A 20108-nucleotide genomic window follows, 5' to 3' on the forward strand; every position below is an offset into this window, starting at 1 on the left:
TATTTGTTTCCATCTCTTTCTCTGCTCACTTGTCTCTGAGCTCCTTGAGAGCAGGGACCATGCTCTATTCAGTTCCACAAATTCCCAATCCCTGACACACTTTGCTCAGTTAGTGCTGGTGAAATGAATGAATGAATGAATGAACAAATGAAGTATCGGTTATCACACACAAGCTGAGAATTTAGGATGAATAACAATTTACTCCCTTTTTCACTTGAAAGAACTTCATATATTTGAATGTAGCGATCACGCACAATTTTTATCCACCCCCACTCTTAAGTATTCCCAATTGCCTTAATAACTAATTTCTCATATGATGATTTCAAGAGCCTACGACATTCTAGTTGCCTCCCTTCTTGTGAGCAGTTTATCAATTTCTCCCTTTAAATCAGTGCAACCAATCTGGAATTCAATACTATAGATGGGTTGAATCAGTTTGTAAGAGCGATGTTGCCACCCTTGTTCTGAATTCCATCCTTAAATTCTTTTAGCCAACTATGCTGAAATGTACCAATTTTTCAAATAAAGGCCAAGTTTTAAATATTAATTGTTGATTAACAGTGGTTATCTCTGGGGGTGGAAGTTGGGATGAGGAGACTTTCATACTTAAACATTATTGCATGGGTTTAATTATTTATACTAAGCATGTACTACTTTTGTCATTAAAAGTCAATATCAATTTTTAAAAATAAATTAATAGTTAATATTTGTGTTTTCTATGGTTTCAGCCTTAGGGAGTACGTCCAAGTCATGTCTAAGCTTCTCATACTTTTTCTCTTCTTCTGCACATATTTTTTCACCTATCAACAAGTATTTGAGTAGCCATTTGTGCACAGCACTTCTCTCCAACTACGATCTAGTAGCCAACCCAAACCCTACTTCTAGATTGTGAAATTTCTCTCTATAAATGTCACAAAGCAGCTCACTGTAATTTGATTTGTCACTTTCTTAAGGTCAGATTAAAACCAAGTAAGTTATTATTTGAAGTTTGCTTTCCCCTAGAAGGGAGAAATCATATAGCACATTTCAGTAACGTTTCCTGGAGCGTAGGGTCTCCCACACTTTGTTTCCTCCCAAATACAGCTGTGTTTCATGCTCTAGAGAGGACTGTTGGGTTAACAAGTAGGGCCAAACAAGTGCAGATTAGAAAACGCCGCCTAATTCTAGGCCATTACGCGAAGGCAGTGCTCTCCATATGGAGCACATAATTCAGGCCTCAGACAGTGTCCCTGCATGTGACTCCATTCTACTACTCTCTGCTTAGTCCCTGCTCTCAAGGAGCTCAGAGACAAGTGAGCAGAGAAAGAGATGGAAACAAATAATTAAAATTCAGCTAGAAAAGTATTTTCATAAACTTATGAAGTGCTGATCAGAAAACAGAGAGTAGGACCAATAGGGTAGAAGTTAGAAGGAAGATACATTTGATTTGATAAGACTGAGATGAACTCAGATCTTAAGTCTTTGAGGAGGAAAATATTACTGGCAGCAGAGGTTTTCATGAATCATGGGGCCATCACATTCCATCAACACCTAAGGGGTTCTCCTGTAGCGGAGGGGCTCTAAGCAATTTATAGTGGCCAAAACCATCTCCTTCAGGCTGTGAGATCCCATGTAGATTTCACAGACCTACAGCTGCACTGTGTCTCAAGAGACCATCAAATGGTCCAGCCCTTGGTAGTGCTGACACTGGTGACTACAAGCTAGTTTCTTCCTTTGTCTGGGTCTGTGTCCACTTCTGTCCAATCAGTGGGAGAAGCAGCCCTTCCCTGCCCAGCTCACAGGCAGATGATAAAGTGCCTCTTGAAGAATAAAATATAATACAAACAGAAGGTTTGGGTAATGTACTGTTTTCCATTTTACGTGATGGAGCTACTGAAGCACAGAGATGGTTAAGTGACTTGCCCAAGTCAGTGAAAAACCTTGGTGATGGGAGAGTTTAAGGGAGAAGACTGCAGTCTGTGTCTCCTGCCTACTGTAGGTTCCTTCCGTGAGTCTCTCTGGTTTCCAACCTCGAGGAGTTGCAGTCCATTACCCAGGTCCATGAGCTAATTGTAGGGTTTTAAGAGCCTGAAAAATTACCATCAATAAGCTGACCAGGCTCACCATCTCCTGTCTTTATTTTTGGCTGAAATGATAACATCCCAGAGTGGGAGTTCTGGTTAGTTCAGGGGTCCTCAACTCGGGATTAAGCAAATGAATCACATTACCCAGGGAGCTTTTAAAAAACATTCATGCTCAAGCTCCACTCTGGGTCAATTCAACTTAAATCTCTGGGGGTGTTTGTATTTTTTAAAAATCTCCCAGGTGATTCTAATACATCTGGTTGAGAACCACTGGGTTGGCTGATGGTGATCAGAAACTGACGGACAGCAATAGTTGTCCTTGACTAATTACATAATACAGTTCAAGCAATCCTCAGTTGACATGAATTCACACCTCAAGTGTGTTAATATGGCCAGCATTTACTGTGCACATACCCTATGCCAGACACAAATCTAAAATATCTACATGTATAAGCTGACTTAGTCTCAGAGAACCTACAATGGTCTCCCACTTCACAGATGAGAAAAATAGGCAGATAACTGCAGTAACTTGCTAGTGTCACGGCTACAATGTGGTGCTGCCAGGATCTTAATCCCTATACGGTTTCTTGATACTGCCATCAAATGTGCTACACAACACCTGAGACTCGGTGATGAATGGAAAGATCAAAGAATGCTGGGGAATGCAGAACAGCTTCTAATCCAAACGCCTACAGGGATCAGGAGGTAAGATACCTGAGGGAGGCGGGCAGGTGTATATGCATATGGGGACATGGTGGCCGAGTGGCAGGAACTGTGGCAGACTGACGAGCACATGCCTGGGGAATGGAGACAGCCGCCACCGACTACAGCAGATTGCTGCCATGTGGGGAGGTGGGCCCAGTGCGAGTGACTCTTCCAAGTTTTCAAAGGAAGCTGGAAATTTGGATTTTTATATGAAACCTCCGATTTCCAAAATGTTGTCTCAAGTTTTTAAACAGTATCTGTGTGGGGCAAAACACATTACTATGGCACCAGCTTGTAACCTGTGATATGATCTCTCTCTCCCACTGTGCTCACATATACACAACCCCATCCTTCATTTAAGATTCATTGCATGTATTCTCTTGATTTGGTTCTCTGTGATTAGAAACAGCAGACCCTGCCTTTCCTTCTTTCTGTGTAAATAAACTATTACCTATATAACATATGGAACACCTAATATAAATTTCCTCTGTGTTACTCTAACCAGTGGGCTGCCTGTTGAACAGAAGAATAAATAAATATTTATGGAATACCTGTTCTCTAATTTGAGTCTCACTCTAAGTGTCTAAAGGAGGATTTAGTATCCTCACTTTATAGTAAAATCGGGTTATAATGCATATGATTATTACACAACTGAGATATAATTCAGGTCAAATCATATAAACAGAGAAACTCATTCCTATAGTAAAAGCCCAATATAATATTGTTGGCCTATGAAACAAGTATTAGTCAAGCCCTACAATAACAGCCTTGTAAAAGAATTTTACCATATCATATTATTATTACTCACCACTCTAATGAGATATATTGAGAAAAAAAAACATAGAAACCACCAAAAGGTTCCAGGTCAGAAATACCTGTAATCTATTCACAATCTAAACAAACTGAAACACCTTTCACATACTTAATAATAAGTAATATCTATTAAGTCCTTTCTATGCAGTAGGCACTAATTAGGCATGATTTTGTGTATATGTATAATATTTACATTTGTATACGTATTCAATTAATCCTTCTAATAGCTCTGTGACACAGAAACTATTATCACTATTTAAAGATGAGTAAAGTGGAGCACAGGGAAGATAAGCAATTTGCCCAAGGTCACACAGCTAGTCAGTGGCAAAGCTGGGCTCTGAACAGCTTGGCCCCAGAGTTTGTACCTTTGACTGCTGCCCTACGAACTTCGAAAGCACATGAATCCTGTTTCTACTTTAGTTGTGCCATACACAGTAGACAAAGTTAAAGAGGGCACAGTCACAAATGACTTTCTCCCTCTCATTACAAAACAACAACAAAAGCTTTTTAAAATACAGCACCAGACCACCTAAGATACTAGCACTATGTAACCTTAGAAACATCTATCACCCTCCACAAGCACAGTAGCTTGTTTCAAAAGCTCAGATAAGCAGAGTGCTACTGATCAATCATGTAAAAGATCATTTTTTCCTGGCCTCCTTCAGTCTCCTTTGAAGGCCAGCTTCTTCAGCACACTCAAAACAATTCACCCTGAGATCCACATCTCTCTCTCACCCCTTTTCTTTTTCCCTTCACATCACAATTCTAATGGGGTCTAACCACTTTTCCGATCCATGTAGAAATGACCAAAGAGAAAGAGATAGAGAGAGAAGTTATTTTAGGGTTTGCTTTTTCAGGCCCTAGCCTCCAAGAAGGTCCATGCATTTCTTCCTTGCTGGTAGAGCAACTTGGTTGAATTAGGATTTTCTTAAAAACAGAAGCAAAGTGTATCTAAACCCTGGTCACTTAAGAACTCCAGAGACAGAACTTTAGTGGTAAAGGCTGTTTTTTATAAGAAGGGAATGGACAGTCGGAAACAATATCCTTTTTAGGCACATTGAATCTGCTGCATTTAGTATAACCCTAGGTCAGACTGTGAAAGCAGAGTTGCTAAAGGCCACATTCTGACCTCAGATCGTGGGCGCGTATCACTGTGCATTTTATAAAATTAGCTACAGTGCAGCCTCTCTGTGTGTGTGTGTGTGTGCGCGCGCGCACGTGTGTGTGTGTACATGCAGTAAAGCTAACTTTTATAAAATAAACAGCAACATGTACCCATGCCATTTAAGATTAGTATCAAGCCAAAGTCTGATTTTAATTTATGAAACTACTTTGTAACTACAACAATTCTATCCCAAGGTGGGTCCCTGGGGAATGATAGGAGTCATCAGAGAGGCCCCTGCGTCAGCACCTAGTCACACACAATTCTCCAATATCATAAAAAATAACTTACAGAGAGAGGACAGAAATACAAAAAACTTGCTCCCAAACAGAAGGGAGAAAGCAGCCAGAAACGTCAGCCCATCAAGTACTCTTAGCTGTTTTTAAGGTCTGTGCTTCACACATTATTCTCTTATAAAATATGACAGAAGACATTTTGGCTACCATGAACTATAAAGTGTTTTGTACACTTAGCCCTAGATGGAATGAATTACTGAGCTACACCTAGCAAAGCAGGAGATAGAAAAGTGTACCTCAGAAACAGGCACCATCCTTTACAATCTAAACCTCTAAAATATGGTTCTAAGAGTACATTAACTAAGCCAATACAGTAATGAAATCTGATGAAAAAAAGCTCACATCCTACCATAACTAGGCCTGGTCTGGATTTTTTTCCAATAAGAGAAAACCTAAAATCTATGCCTTCACCACAAAGCTCATGGTCTTGTAAAACCTTATGCTGGAAATTCTTAACGCCCCCTAAAGCCCTATTCTGTAGGTCATACTCTGATTATCTTGTTCTGTGATCAGTCTGATTAAATTATACAAAATTACCAATACATCACTCAGAATGGAGAGATTAGCTCCAGCCTACTCTGTTTGTTTTTCCTTGTCCTGTCCTAATACTCCAGTGGATATTTAAAAACGAAGAATGGAGGAAGACATGGCAACTTCAAACGGGGACAAAGGACATATTAACCTAATCCCAGAAATACACTGCCTTCAGCTTTCACAGATGGCACTGTTGACCAGTCATAGAAACAGGTGTAGCAATGTGGGCTCCACCATCATTTCCCTCTCTCACACCTTGTGCTGCAGTCTGAATGTTGGTGTCCCCCGCCAAATTCATGTTGAAACTTAATCCCCAATGTGATAGTATTAGAGATGGGGCGTTTGGGAGGTGACTAGATCGTGAGGGTACAGCCCTCAAGAAAGGGATTAGTGCGTTTATAAAAGGGGCCCTAGGGAGCTTGTGTGCCCCTTCCACTATATAAAGACACAGCAAAAAGGTAACATCATTGAAGCAGAGATTGAGCCCTCAGCAAACACTGAATCTGCTGGCACCTTGATCTTGGACTTCCCAACTTCCAGAACTATAGGCAATACGTTTCTACTGTTTATAAAATACCCAGTTTAAGATATTTTGTTATAGCAGCCAACGGTCTGAGACACCTTGTCATCTTTAAGTCCAAAGATACCAATTTGCATATAAGTGACCAGGGTTAATGACAGTGGATGAGAGTTTTTTCCCTTTTGTGAAACTAACTTGTCCAGACAGGATCCAAACGCAAACTACTGAGATTACTTAAGTAAACTAGTTTACCAACCCAGCCAGGCACCATACATTTCCAATTCAGCCTTTTCTACAAGAACATGTTGACATTAATAGAACTCCTTGTATTTTTTTTGTTTTTGTTTTTGAGACAGAGTCTCGCTCTGTCGAACAGGCTGGAGTGCAGTGGCACGATCTTGGCTCACTGCAAACTCCGCCTCCCAGGTTCGCGCCATTCTCCTGCCTCAGCCTGCCGGGTAGCTGGGACCTCAGGCGCCCGCCACCAGGCCCGGCTAATTTTTTGTGTTTTTAGTAGAGACGGGGTTTCACCATGTTAGCCAGGATGGTCTCGATCTCCTGACCTCGTGATCCACCTGCCTCGGCCTCCCAAAGTGCTGGGATTATAAGCGTGAGCCACCGCGCCCAGCTGAACCCCTTGTATTTTAAACCAACTTCTGACCTCAGGAGAAGCCTGCGTCGTCACTCCACCAACACACTCTCCCTTAGGTGTGCCCATAGTCTTTGTCCATCTGATTTTACAAGCCTCGCAAGACAGAGATTTTCTACATCTCCCTTGGAACTCTCCTAATAGAGGCCATTCAGACTCTAAAATCTCAAATGCACAGCAAGCTCTAACACTGGCCGAAAGCTGTCCAATTTATACTTCTCCAGCATGATTTATTAACACTTTGTGCAGCAAGACTTGTCAACTCACACCAGCTGTGTCATCCCCAGAGTGAGATGGCAGCATGCAGGTAAATTAAAAATCAATTTTTTTATTAGAAACTATTTTGAAGCCTGAGAAGGAATGTGATTTTGAGTTATCTTTCCTATTTTAACAGGAAAGCTCAGTGATACCCTACTTACTGTATAGGAATACAGGGATGTTCTTTTTAGAGAACAGATAGGCATCATTATCCAGCATCAACCTAGACTGCTTCTGGGTACCTTGGAATCATTAGCTCGGATGACAGGATCAGTGAAATGTTTTGCTACTTCAGACTCAAATTTTTTCTCACGTGATCCCTGCCACAGTTAGTCAGGAGGTATTGCCCGGTCACTGCAAAAATTAATAAAAATAAATAAGGGAAAAGAGTTCAATCTTTCATTCTTTCTCTTTCATTAGACATAAAAAGACTGGTAAAACGACAAAAATAAGAAATCCTGTTGCTTTTCAGTCATTTTGCTTCCTAATTTTACTAGAAAGCAAGAGAGAATTTTAAAAAGTTTTGTTAATGAAGAACACAATAACCTGATCTGGGCTTGACCCACAACTGAGTAAACAATGAAAATACTGGAATAACAAAACAACTGCTTTATTAACTTTTCCCTTTGTGTTCCCCCTCAGGAATAGGCATCAGGCAAATTTCCAACGGTAAATATAATAGGATCTAAACTCGTACACATTTATGTGTAAGTTGAAGCTAATAAAGAAGTAAGTGATCACCAATGGTTAAAAAAAAAAAAAAAGATTTACAGATGTAACCAACACATGAGAACACCCTTCTTCATCCTTTCCCTCTTCAGTTTGTGATTCTAAATGTAAAAACGTTCATAAAGTGCCTAGTCCCATGCGTGGTAACAGTCACAGCATCAGTTAGCCACACAGTTACCCATTCTTACATTTTCTTAGGCTGACAAACTTTTTAAAGTTATCCAGTTCGGGATTCTGCTAAAGACAAGCAGGTGCTATAGCTCAAAGGGCCTCTTGGACATTTTTTTTAAATATAGTATTGGACCTTGTTAATGGAAAGAACTTTTGTAAAAGAGCCATCAACAACAGCAGAATCATATTTAAATCCCAAAATGATAATTACTGCTCTAGGCCAAGAAATAAAGGCTGTATCTTGTGCAATAATTTTTAAAACCATCCCTCAAAAATAGTGTAGGTTTAATACTCTTTGCTTAGGGTCACCTGCAGAAGTTAATACAGGACTTTTAATTTGTAGACAGTAAGATCGCCATTCAACCCTACAGTATAGGCCATCTTTTTCTGTATATGTTTAAGGCCCATATAACAAAACAAACACAGATACAAACACACACACTTACTTCAGAGGCCCAGGAGGAAATGGCTATGTAGAATTTTAAATCAGAAACCTAAGGCTTAGGTTAGCAGTGTCAGGTTAAAGGCTAACCCATCTCCAAAGCTAATTCGGTTCTGAACAGTCCCATGGGTGTCTAGCTGAACAGAAGGAGCTAGGAAACCTTAGCAGGCCGGAGCCCAGACTAGGGAATTGCTGGGACTCTGTGCCAGGGACTGAGGCTCACCCCAGACTTGGTATCAGATAATACCAAGTGCTAGTCTGGATTTCCAGGACTAATCCACTCCAGGGTGGAACTTCCAGGTTCCCTGGTGTCTGTGCTGTGTAGTGGGAAGACTTTGGGCTTTGTAGATCCAGACTGTGTCTGGCTGGTACTGTACTTAATATCAGAAAAATAGATCCAACACAGAAAGAGTCTATAAGTAGCAATGCTTTATGCTGTAGAATCCTTAGGGGGGTGCAGACACAGGGAGAGACCTAAGAGGAAGTGGAAAGCCCTCCGAATTTTCTATAGATTCAGTTTTCGTAAGTTCCTTTTTTTTTTGTATTCTAATTTGCACTTCTTAAATGTGTTTACAGGTTCTACAGATTCTTAAAACAATATATTAACAGTGGCTATTAACTGTTTTTGTATTTACTCAAAAGGGCTCTTTGGCTTCAAAAACAGTTTTCCCCCTCTCATTCCTTCAAGATCTCCCTTCTCCTCCTCTGTTACACACTCCTTTCTTTTAGAGTCCACTTTTAAATCTGCCCCTATTTAACTTCTTAAAACCCCGAGATGACTTCTAGGAGGAATATTTAATCCCCAGACTTCGTATATTTTAAGTTTGATACAAAACAGTACTCCAGCGAAAGAGAAACCCTCCTCTCACATATAAACAAACAAACAAACAAAGTGTCTAGCATTAAAACTGGGACTTAGAACTACAATTATATTCGACATTAAATACAAATTAACACTAATTTTTCCCAAAGTCAATAATTACTACTTCACACCACTTGCAAGTTTCAAGCCTCAGTCAGCACTTAGCAAGCCTTGGGTGACTGTGACTGAACTGCAAAATACACCACTTGCCCAGAAATTGCAAAGTCCAAACGCAAACTGCTTTAAAAACGTGTAAAACACACTTAGCACAGGCAACACACATCCACAAAAATCCATTCAATGCAAAGGTAAGTGGAAAAGCTTAGAAAATTAAGGCCTCCCTTTCAAAACTGCAGGGACTTTTACGGTGTTTCCAAAAGTAATTGCTTCTTACTTCAGTAAAAGTGACTTTATGCGACTGAAAGAGGGAGGTGATTTTTTTTTAAGTGAGTGGATAACAGAATTCAATCAGACAGCAAAGTAGGAGAGCCCACTCTCAAAATATAACTTCATCACCAGGCACCGACGCGCAGGAAAGGCCCACCAAGCACACGAGCTAAAATGGAGCCTGAATTTCCTCTCAGACGGAGAGGGTAGTCGCAGGAGGTCAGGGTCAAGGTCATCAGCAGGGCAGGCTGCAGCTGCCCGACTGCACTACACACAAGAGGAGGGAAGGCGTTCCATCTCCGTCACAGACGAAACAGATAAATCCCTTCTCCTCTCCCACCCTCCCTCTAACCCCGCCAACATTTTTTTTTTAAAAGCAGGGGGAGAAGAGAAGAAAGGGAAAATGACCAAATAACCTCACCGCCCTGTTTTCGCACTCAAGCTCATCAGCTCCCAAAGTTGCCATCTAAGGGCAAGTTCGCAGAGAACACTGAAGCCCATTTTGTCCGAGCACGGCAGACCTCCCCTGACCCCCTCAGGATTCTTGCCTCCTCTCCCTCCCCCCACACGCCCCCGACAAGAGCCGGGCAGCGCGGCACTCCGGCCATGTGCACGCACACTCTTCCACCAACTGCTGCGAGTTTTCTGTGAATCGCAGCGCGGAGCCTCCCAACTCGCCCTCCCCGACTCCACCGCCTTCTCCTTCCTCGCACAAAATTTCCCTACACACGCAGCCGCCTGCGAGTGATTTTATGTGCATATATATTACATATGTGATATTATCCTCAGAACCTCTAGCGGGCAGGCGAAGAAAGGACTGCACAGGGGCATTTTTTTTTTTTTTTTTTAAAGGAAGGGGAAAAAAGCACAACCCAAGCCCTTTGCGTCGACTCCTGCGTACCGGGAAGGGGAAAGAAAGAGGAATGTTTGCGGAGCGGACTGCTTGCAAGTGCCCTTGCTCGCCACTTCGGCTGCGGCCCGGGTGACACGGAGGCGCGGGGGCGCCTGGCCCGAGCAGCCCGCGCCCCCCTCCCGGTCCCCTGGGCAGGCACCGCCGCGGTTATTTCGCGAGGGGGAGATCGATCGCCCTGCCTGTCTGCAGCGGAAACGCACACGCTCACACACAGCCCGAGCCCGAGACACCATAACCTTAACCCTTCCCCCACCCTCCGTGAACTTCAGGTGACCGACCACGTCGGCCTGACACCCGGGCGGGCGGGCGCTCCGGCTCCACTCCCGCCCCCAGCCCGGGTTTTGCAGGATCGGGCTCCGAGCAGCGCCAAACCGCCGGGAGAGGGGAGTAGTGTGGGGGGAGAGAAGAGAAATTGACCCTCCGTCTCCCCCGACCCCTCCCTCCGGCGCCTCCCGCGTCCCCTCCTCCCCGTCACCCCGCCCCACGCCTTCTCCCCTGCCCCCTCTTCCCTGCATTCAAGGAGCCGGGCGGCCCCGGGGGATATTTTTAGTTGCTTCTTTCTCCTTCACTTTTAGCTTTAGCAGCATCTCGGAACACTCAAAGCGGAGAAAGACTGGGGGGTTGGGGGGGAGCTGGAGAGGGAGTGGGGGAAAAGTTAAGAGTCGCGCAAGGAAAAGCCGGAGGGAGGGCGGAGAGGGACCGGGGGCGCGGGTGGAGGAGGGGAAGGGGACCGGGCCGTGCCGGCGGGTGTGTGTCTCCAGTTGGCGTGTGTGGCTGCCGCCGGGGAGGGCTGTGATGCACTTTAGTCCTGGACTCTGCTCAGGCTCGCCAAGGAGGGGGTCTGAGAGCCCGAGTCTCGCCCGGCTCCGTCTGCTCCGACTGACCCCGCATTTTATTGCGGCCAGGAGCCCTGCTCCTCCCTCCCCTCGGCTCTGCAGGGACCTCGCGCGCCGCGAGCCGCCCTGCCTCCTGCCTCCGCCTCGGCGCAGCTCCCGCACCCCACATCCGCCCGCCGCTGCCCGGCCTCGCCCCCCGCCCGGCCGCCCCGCGCCCCGGCGCGCCCCCTCGCCCCGGCGCCGCGGGAGCAGCCGCCCGGCGGCGCGTGTGTACCCGTGTGTTTGTGTGCGGTGCCCCTACACCCTCCCCAGCCGCTCCCGCCTCGCCCGCCCCCGACTCCCCTCCTCCGCCGCCTCCTCCACCTCCGCCTCCTCCTGCTCCAGCCGCCGCCGCCGCTGCCGCCGGCGGCTCGGGGGCCGACCAACCCCGGCGCAACCTTTAGCCAGGGACGGACCTCTCCCTGGATCCTGTACCCGGCGGCTGCTGCGCGCCCTCTCCCCGACACCCCCAAACGCCATGTCACGGCCCCCAGCCCTCCGCGCGCCCCGACCCCCGCACCCTCAGGCGCCGGAATCCACAAGGAATTTTTTTTTTTAAGATTCCAACCTCTCCCACCTCCCCCCACCAAACCCCCGATAAAACCCCCAGCATCCACACTACTCCCCTCCTCCTTTCTCTTGCCCCCTCCCCCCAGCAACCCAGAGTGAGGAGGGGGAAGGGGAGGGAAACGGGAAAAAAAGCCCGATCTCAAGGAAAAAAAGAGGGGGGGTGAGAGAAAGAAAGAAAAAGAGAGAGAGAATAGAAAGGGCACGGGGCTGATCATCACCAACATGGCTGCCTCAGCATAGACCTAAACGAGGAGTAACCCGGGCTGTGTCTTTGTCAGTTTCACCTCTGTAACCCTAAACTAATGCAGAAAACAACGGAGGAGGCTGCGGAGGGGAAAGAGGAGAGGGAGGGCGAGAAAATGGCACGAGAGGAGGTGTAGAAGGGATGACTTACGTGAGGGAAGGCGCTTGGGCTGCTCCTGCTTCCTCCTGGGCATTTTCCCCCTTTTCTCACATTCTCCTCCTTGGTTAATGTGAGATCAAATAAACCCCCGTGGGGGCAGAGAGGCAGACACTGGCAGGAGCGGGGAGGTAGTTGGGGGGCGGGCGGGCGGGCAGGGGGAAACCCCTTCTCCGGTGTGTGCAATGGGTTGAAGCTTGTTTCCTGGAGCCAGAAGAGGGGTTTTCTTCTTTTCTTTCCTTTCTTTTTTCCTTTTTTTTTTTTTTTTAAATTTTTGGTCGTGCACCTGGCTTGTCCCCGAGCGTAATATTCTTCAATGGAAACGGATCTAATAGGTGTGAGTGTGTGTGTGTCCTATGCTCGCGTGTGTGATGGGAGGTATAAATAAATGAGTGCCGGTGCGGCGGTGTCTATGGCCGCGCTCTGTGTCTCCGAGCCCCTAACACTAATGTCGGGATCAAAGGGCAGCGGCGGCGGCAGCACAGCTCACAGCTCGCTCTCTTGCTCTCTCTCTCTCTCTTTCTCGCTCTCTCTCCTCTCGCGCTCTCTCTCTCGCTCTCTCTCTGTCACACACACACACTCACACACACACAGAGGCACAGACTGAGGGAAAGAGCGAGAGCTACACACACACACACGCACGCACACACACACACAGAGCAAAGAGGAAGGTGCCCCAAGGCTCCCAGGGCGGACTCAGCCTCGGATTTACAACCGCTCAGTCTGGAAAGAATGGGGGGCGCGCGTGCGGGGGTGGGATGGAGTTCTTCTAATTTATCCCGCTAGTCACCAAATCTAGGGGGAAAAAAGTTTTTCCCACTCTTTAAACAACGATTAGTTCATTATTTTACTGATTTTTAAAAAGGAAATAAATTTCTCTCTTAACTTTCTTTTGTTTATTAAGCTACATTTTGTTCTGTATGAAATTCTGCAGGCTTTTGTCCCTACCCCATCACCTTAAATCTGGAGGTTATCGTCTCCCACACACTCTTCAAAAACATTCCAAAAAAACTAATTTTAAAAAATGAAAAGACAACATATGGTGAAATCAATAACTTGGTTGACAGTTGACAGAATAAGTGCCCAGTTTTGGAGTGTCCAGTGGAGTTAAAACTGAAAAATGCTCCTAAATGAACATTACAGCTACTTGACAAAGAGAGGAAAATAAGATTAGGTCACCCCTGATGGTTGCTTTAACTGCTACGTGATACTCCTAGAGTGCATACAGCAGTCTTTACTTCGGAAATTTACTTTTTCCCCTGCTATATACTGCAGGTATATGAAGTTTACCCTGAAGCAATTCCAGTGTGCATTATGAGCCCAATATAGCAGTTTTCATTAACTGATACATACTTTCATTACCTTACAAATCACACATCTTTCTTCAAAGAGAGACATAAAGGAGAAAAATAGAAAAGGACGGGTCTCACTCGAGCACAAAAGGTACTTGGTGAAAGAGGACTGTTCTCTTTGTGACTTGCAGTCATTTGGATAAAAGTTCACTCAGAGGTTGTTAATGATTTAAACTCCAAAACCTGCTACTATAATTGAAATAAAAATGGTCTGAAGAAGAGTTGTTTCATAAAACTCTCTTTGTAAGAGGAAACTTTGAACTTAGCAGAATACATTATATGTCATGAGTCAGATGTAGCTAAAAAATAAAAAGGTGCATTATTTAACTACATCTTCTCTTTTTAGCTTTTTTAAAACTCTGACTCATCATCTTATTATGTTAAATATTTTCCTACCAATTTTTAAATAGATCTTTTCATCAAAGAAAGTGGAGGCACAGTAAAGACATAGAACATTAAAATTACACTCTATAAGCCTACATGGATAACTCATGCCTCTTTGAGGCTGAGTTAATTCTTACAACTTCAGTGGTGTTAAAGAGAGCCATGGGGGTTAAATTCTGATCTGCCTTATTAAAAATAATAATAAGGCTTTATATTGCACACTTGTATAAGTGAAGCTTAAAGAGTGCTGTATCTCCCAAAAGATGTCTTTCACTGATAGAGAAATCTCAGTTTCAACCCCTCCCTGCCAACTCCCCCCAAAAGATCTAGCTTCCCAGTAACAAGTAATGCTATTGAAAGCAAGGTTTGAAACACCTGCATGAACTCAATCTAAAACCAAAACAGAGAGCAGTCAAGTTTAAAATGGAGCATCCTGTAATCCCAGCACTTTGGGAGCCGGAAGTGGGCAGATCACGAGGTCAAGAGATCGAGACCATCCTGGCCAACATGGTGAAACCCCATCTCTACTAAAAATACAAAAACTAGCTGGGCGTAGTGGCGCCCTCCTGTAGTCCCAGTTACTTGGGAGACTGAGGCAGGAAAATCACTTGAACCTGGGAGGCGGAGGTTGCAGTGAGCCGAGATCGGGCCACTGCCCTCCAGCCTGGCAACAGAGCGAGACTCCATCTCAAAAAAAAAAAAAAGGAGCATCATCCTTAAACCAGTTCTTCCTCGAATGTTGGTTTTAAAAAACTGGTAGTTAGGTTGCCCTGCATTATAATTTGAAATATAACTATCTTTCCACTCAGGTCAAATTCAATTTGCCATAATTTTGACTATTGTCAGTGACATTGGACTTGAAATTAATATATTAATGATAAATTAGAGCCCATCCTTTCCAAGTAGACCAATGCCCTGAGTGTGTAGGATCTTAACAGCTGAACAAAATGGTCACCACACTTCACTACTGCTCTCTCAGAACCTTTGGCTAGGGTGTTCAGGATTATTACTCTGCATACACACACCACTACCTTTTCTGAATTGCTAGGACTCTTCATAATGTTTAGTATGCTATAATTGAAAACACACTTTAGGCCTTTCCTCAAAGCAGAGTACATTTCCTGCGACCTTTTAAAGGCATGCAGGCAAATGCTGTCAACTTCTAATTATATAGGTGTTCTATCAACAGCCAAAAGCATTTTTAAATTGAATTTATTCATACCTCCACCTCTTTCCAAAAATTATTTGAAATAGTACACAACAATAGAAAATGGAAATAAGGACAGAACAATTTCCGTTTCAATCTCAGGTTGGTATCTTTATGCTACAAAACACTCTTCAAGGTCATTTGCATCTCACCCTCAATTGCTGTATGCTCAGGGAACACAAACTAATTTTAATGTTAGACCAACAAAAACATTAGGAAAATAAATACTTGGGGGTTACAATAATGGATTTCAAAATCAAATGCATAAATAATTTTGGAAATGTATGCTTTGGGGATATATATACCTGTGAACCATGAGCTTGGATTATTGTTGGGCATACTCATCAGATTGGAATATTCTATTTGATTCACCCCACCCATGGACAAAGCTTTTAAAAGCATATTTTATCTTAATAATTATAGTACTCTCTCCACCCCCATCTCCATTACCTCTCAAATGTGAAATTAAAATAGATTTTCTTAAAACTGTGCACTCTAAGAAGAAGTTTCATAAACACTCTCACAGAAGTGAAATCTATTCAAGCTCAAATATTGCTAACGGTGGGTAGACAAAGGGAGCACTTATCCTAGAATAGTGTGTGGTCTGCAGGTCCAAAACTACTTTCATACTATCCGGAGTCCATGAGGTCAAAACTACTCGCATACCAACAGTAAGATGCTATTTGTCTTTTTATCTGTGTTGACATTTGCACTGATGATGCAAAAGCAATGGTGGGGAAAAATGCCACACCTTAGCACTAATCAAGGCAGAGCACCAAAATGTATGACAGTGATCTAGTTCTTCACCACCATGCACTTAGAGGAAGGAAAAAGGGAGGTTCATTTAAGAATGTCCTTGATAGAGCAGTAAAAATTATTAATTTTATTACATCTCGATCCTTGAGTACAAGACTTTTAAATATTCTTTGTTGACAAAAAGGTAGATACATATAAAGCACTTCTGCTGCATACTGAAATACATAGGTTGTCTGAAGGAAAATCACTTGTGAGATTGTTTGAAATAGCCACTTTTTAATGGAATGTTATTTTAACTTGAAAGGATGACTGACTGACAAACTGAGAGGGGTATTTCTCAAAAAAAAAATGAGGTTAGCCTGCAATTTCAACGAAAACAATGCATACTATTTTTTGGCAGTGACAATATTTGCATTTACAAGTACGAATTAGAATTTTAGATAACTTGTATCCGTCACCATGAATTTAACAGCTTCCTGATACTTATAGGCCTTTTTGATGAAATGGGTGGTGATGTTAATAAATGTAACTTTTTGATATTGTCTCAAGATTTTGGAAGAGCCGCAAAGCTCAGTGAACCAATATTTTCCAAATGACCAATGTTTCATGTTACCAAACCATGCTGTAGTACAAGATCCATTCAAAGCACAAGATAGATCAGTCGGTTTTAATGTGAAAAAATATGAAAAATTCATTCATATGGTTTCAGATTCTACACTGTAAGTAATCTTTAAGAAACTACCACTCATCAAGCTTTGGTGTAGTATCAAAGAAGAATATCCACAATTATCTAAAAAGGGTATTAATGTACTTCACCCTCTTCCAGCTACGTATCTTTATCAAACTGGATTTCTTTCATGTACATCTTTAACCAAAGCAACATATCACAATTGATTGAATGCAGAAGCAGATATGAGAACTCAGCTGTGTCCTATTAAGCCAGATATTACAAGGATTTTCAGAAATGTAAAACCATGCCCATCTCTTTATGAAATGTTTTGTTTTGAAAAAAATAGTTACTTTTTATGAAAGTGCATTAACTTGTATTGTTTCTGATTGTTATGTATAAATTAATAAATAAATAAAATTTTAAAAACATTCTACAGTTTTAACGAGTAACAATCAATAGACATAACCAATATAAACAAAAGCTCTTTGGGGTCCTCAAAAACTTGTAAGAGTATAAAGGAATTCTGATTCCAAAAAGTTTGAGAACCACTACCATAGAAATTAAGGTGCAGTTACAGAGAAAAATGACAGGTATGGAGGTTTTACCAGAGGTCTTGGAATCCAATTGTAAACATGCTTACTCTCTTCATAAAATGAAGCCCACTAAGCCCCTGGAGCTGAGAGTTAGTCTGTGTACCCCAAGATTAGCTCCTCTGATGAGATCCCTTATGGGATACAAGAAGTAGAAGAGGGTGCTCATCCACTCTTGTTGAAACAGGTTATCCAGCCACGTGGAGAGGCCACTTACTCTGAACAGAGGGCCCAAGTCTCTCCTAGCCTCAGACCCTCTAGGAAAGTAAAACCAGGGAGGGTCCCTCTCTCTTTCCCAGGGTATGAACCATCTGCCTCAAGAGTTAAGAAGAGACAATCTTTACCCCAAATGTGCTCCAAGTCTGACATTTTAAATAATGAATGCCTGTCCCAAAGCAGAGACATGGATCTGGCGTCTCACCTGGCCTGGACTTGACATGTTATAAATCACTATCTGGTGACGATGACCTGCCATCCTTTACAGAGGAGTAGGCTTTTACTGTAATATGTACGTTCATGGGAATGGATGGAATCAGCAAAGGAAACATTTCTGGGCATTTGGGATATCTTTCATCTAATCCATGGGCTGGGGCCCCTTCCCTAAATATCATCCCAATAGTTCTTCACCTCCAGCACCTGATGTGAATGTTTCAGAGTATAAAGTCATATTTAGATTGGTCAAATTCCAGATTTCTGTGGTGTGTTTCCCTCACCTGGTTCATGCTGTCAGCACTGATGCTCAAAACCACTCAGTTCTTCCTTGCTTACTCCTAACTTAAAACACAATATGAAATAAAACTCTTGTCTCCAAACCCTTACTTGCCATGATTCTTAGCATCTCTGTCCATTTCACTTCCTCGGGCCTTTTTCTTAAATCTGCACGGATGGGAACTCCCCTAAGCAGCTACTCCCCACTTTCATGTGTTGTTGAACTGATTTGTCTGATAGTGCAATGTACTTCTTTGCTGCTTGGCCCGGTCATCCTCTGACCTGCCTCAAATCATACTGCTGCCTCCTTGTGAGTCCCCTCTTGCATGTGGCGTCCTTGATGGCCCCTCTCCCTGGCAGCTCTGATTCAGCTTCTCTGCAACATCTTTCTGTTCCTTTGTACATTCTTCCCCCAGCCTCTTCCCCCACTATGGTTCACATACCCATGGCATCTTGACAAAGTTGTTTACCCAATGTACATGTCAAGCAACATCCTCCTTAGACTACAATATTGTTATAAGAATAACAAAATACAAAATTACTACATGCCCAGACTCATGATTTTGGGTGATCAGCAAGTACAATGGGAGCAGAAACGAATAAAAAAACTTCCTGTGTGTTTCCCTTATACCTTCTCCTCCATGATTACCGTCTCTGCCATTTGTGGTCACCTCTGTCTACCTCCATTTTTGGAATTCCACTTCTACCATTGCCCATTTTTATTACAATTTTTATGTAGTTGGTTATCTCATGGAAGGTAGGACCAAGTTACCTTGAGCTCCATCTGTGTCCTTTTGGTGTTAGAGTTTGGCTATGTCTTTTAATTGGACTTAAAGTCCTTTCGTATAAAGCAACAAATGGCAATGCCGTGGGAGTTAACTATTATACACTCCCTCTTTGACATCATTTCATTTCCTACTTTGATATTTTTAGAAAAGAGGCAAAATTAGAACTTCAAATTAGAGCCACAGAACTTTATGGCCAGAAAGTGCCTTGCAGATCACTTGGTTTTGCCCTGGTATTCCACAGATGAGGAGTCAAAGTAGCTAAAACATTGGGCAACGCTGCTTGCTGAGCTCTGACTAGTGAGCTCTTGGCTATTCCAGAAAATTAGAGCTTAAATGTAGGATAATGTAAAGGCATATTTATGCATCCCGAAGTATTTAAGCAAGCCAATTTTGTAAGCCAGAATGTAGAAGCATTTGAAATCGCAATATACAAACTTAAGGAATTGAGTGCTTTCAAATATTGTGTGTGGACAATTTAGTGTAGGTTTGATATTGTTTGCTAGCTCCTGGAAGGTTCATTCTAAATGTGAATGAAGGATAGCTATTGGGATTAGAAAGAAACTTTAAAATTTACCAAAAAGAAACCCCAAACCATATAGATGAACTCTATCTTGAGAACATAGATACTATGGTAAAAAACTGGAAGCCCTTAAAAAAGATGTTACATTCTCTGAGAAGAAACCTTGTGGACATTTCAAAATAAAGTGTTCATACCTTCATGAAAAAAGGTAGCCTAAGTTCAGATCCCATTTCAGTGTTGGGCAATGACACACTTAGTCTTGGCCAATTGTCTTAGGAAGTCTTTCAGTGGAGTTCATAGGTACCCAGTGTCAATGTATCATTGCAACTCTCTTACTCTTTTTTTTTTTGAAGACTTATTCAAGTTTATTAGTGACTTTTGTGGCTATCCATACCAACAGTATTTCAATTTACAAAGACAGAAAATAGGGATAAAGTTTCCTTTTTAGAAATTAGTTTCAGCTGGGCACGGTGGCTCATGCCTGTAATCCCAGCACTTCGGGAGGCCCAGGTGGGCGGATCACAAGGTCAGGAGTTCGAGACCAGCCTGGCCAACATGGTGAAACCCCGTCTCTACTAAAAATACAAAAATTAGCCATGTGTAGTGGCACACGCCTGTAATCCTAGCTACTCAGGCTGAGGCAGGAGAATTTTTTTTTTTTCAAGTATCTGCTCCAGACTTTAATATATGTGGATTATTTATACAATTGTACTTATCACATACATACAATTTCAAGTTTTGATTCATTCACTTAACTTATGTAATAAACTATTTTCTACTCATA

The 20108-nt window shown here is 42.9% G+C and overlaps 1 protein-coding gene across 6 annotated transcripts in view; it reads right to left on the minus strand.

Annotated features, from left to right (window-relative positions):
* ZNF827 (zinc finger protein 827) overlaps positions 1 to 12928 on the minus strand; it is a 175630-nt gene extending 162702 nt beyond the window's left edge. For 5 of the 6 annotated variants that reach the window (XM_030816201.1, XM_003257774.4, XM_030816206.1 and 2 more), the window contains exon 1: positions 12344 to 12928. In XM_030816201.1, coding sequence (XP_030672061.1) covers positions 12344 to 12386 — 43 coding nt within the window. In that variant the 5' untranslated portion in view covers positions 12387 to 12928. The remainder of the gene's footprint in view (positions 1 to 12343) is intronic. The other variant, XM_030816204.1, reaches the window with a different exon arrangement.
* Between the last annotated feature and the right edge of the window lie 7180 nt (positions 12929 to 20108).

This window comes from Nomascus leucogenys, chromosome 7b (genome assembly GCF_006542625.1).
Source record: "Nomascus leucogenys isolate Asia chromosome 7b, Asia_NLE_v1, whole genome shotgun sequence".
Taxonomy (NCBI): domain Eukaryota; kingdom Metazoa; phylum Chordata; class Mammalia; order Primates; family Hylobatidae; genus Nomascus; species Nomascus leucogenys.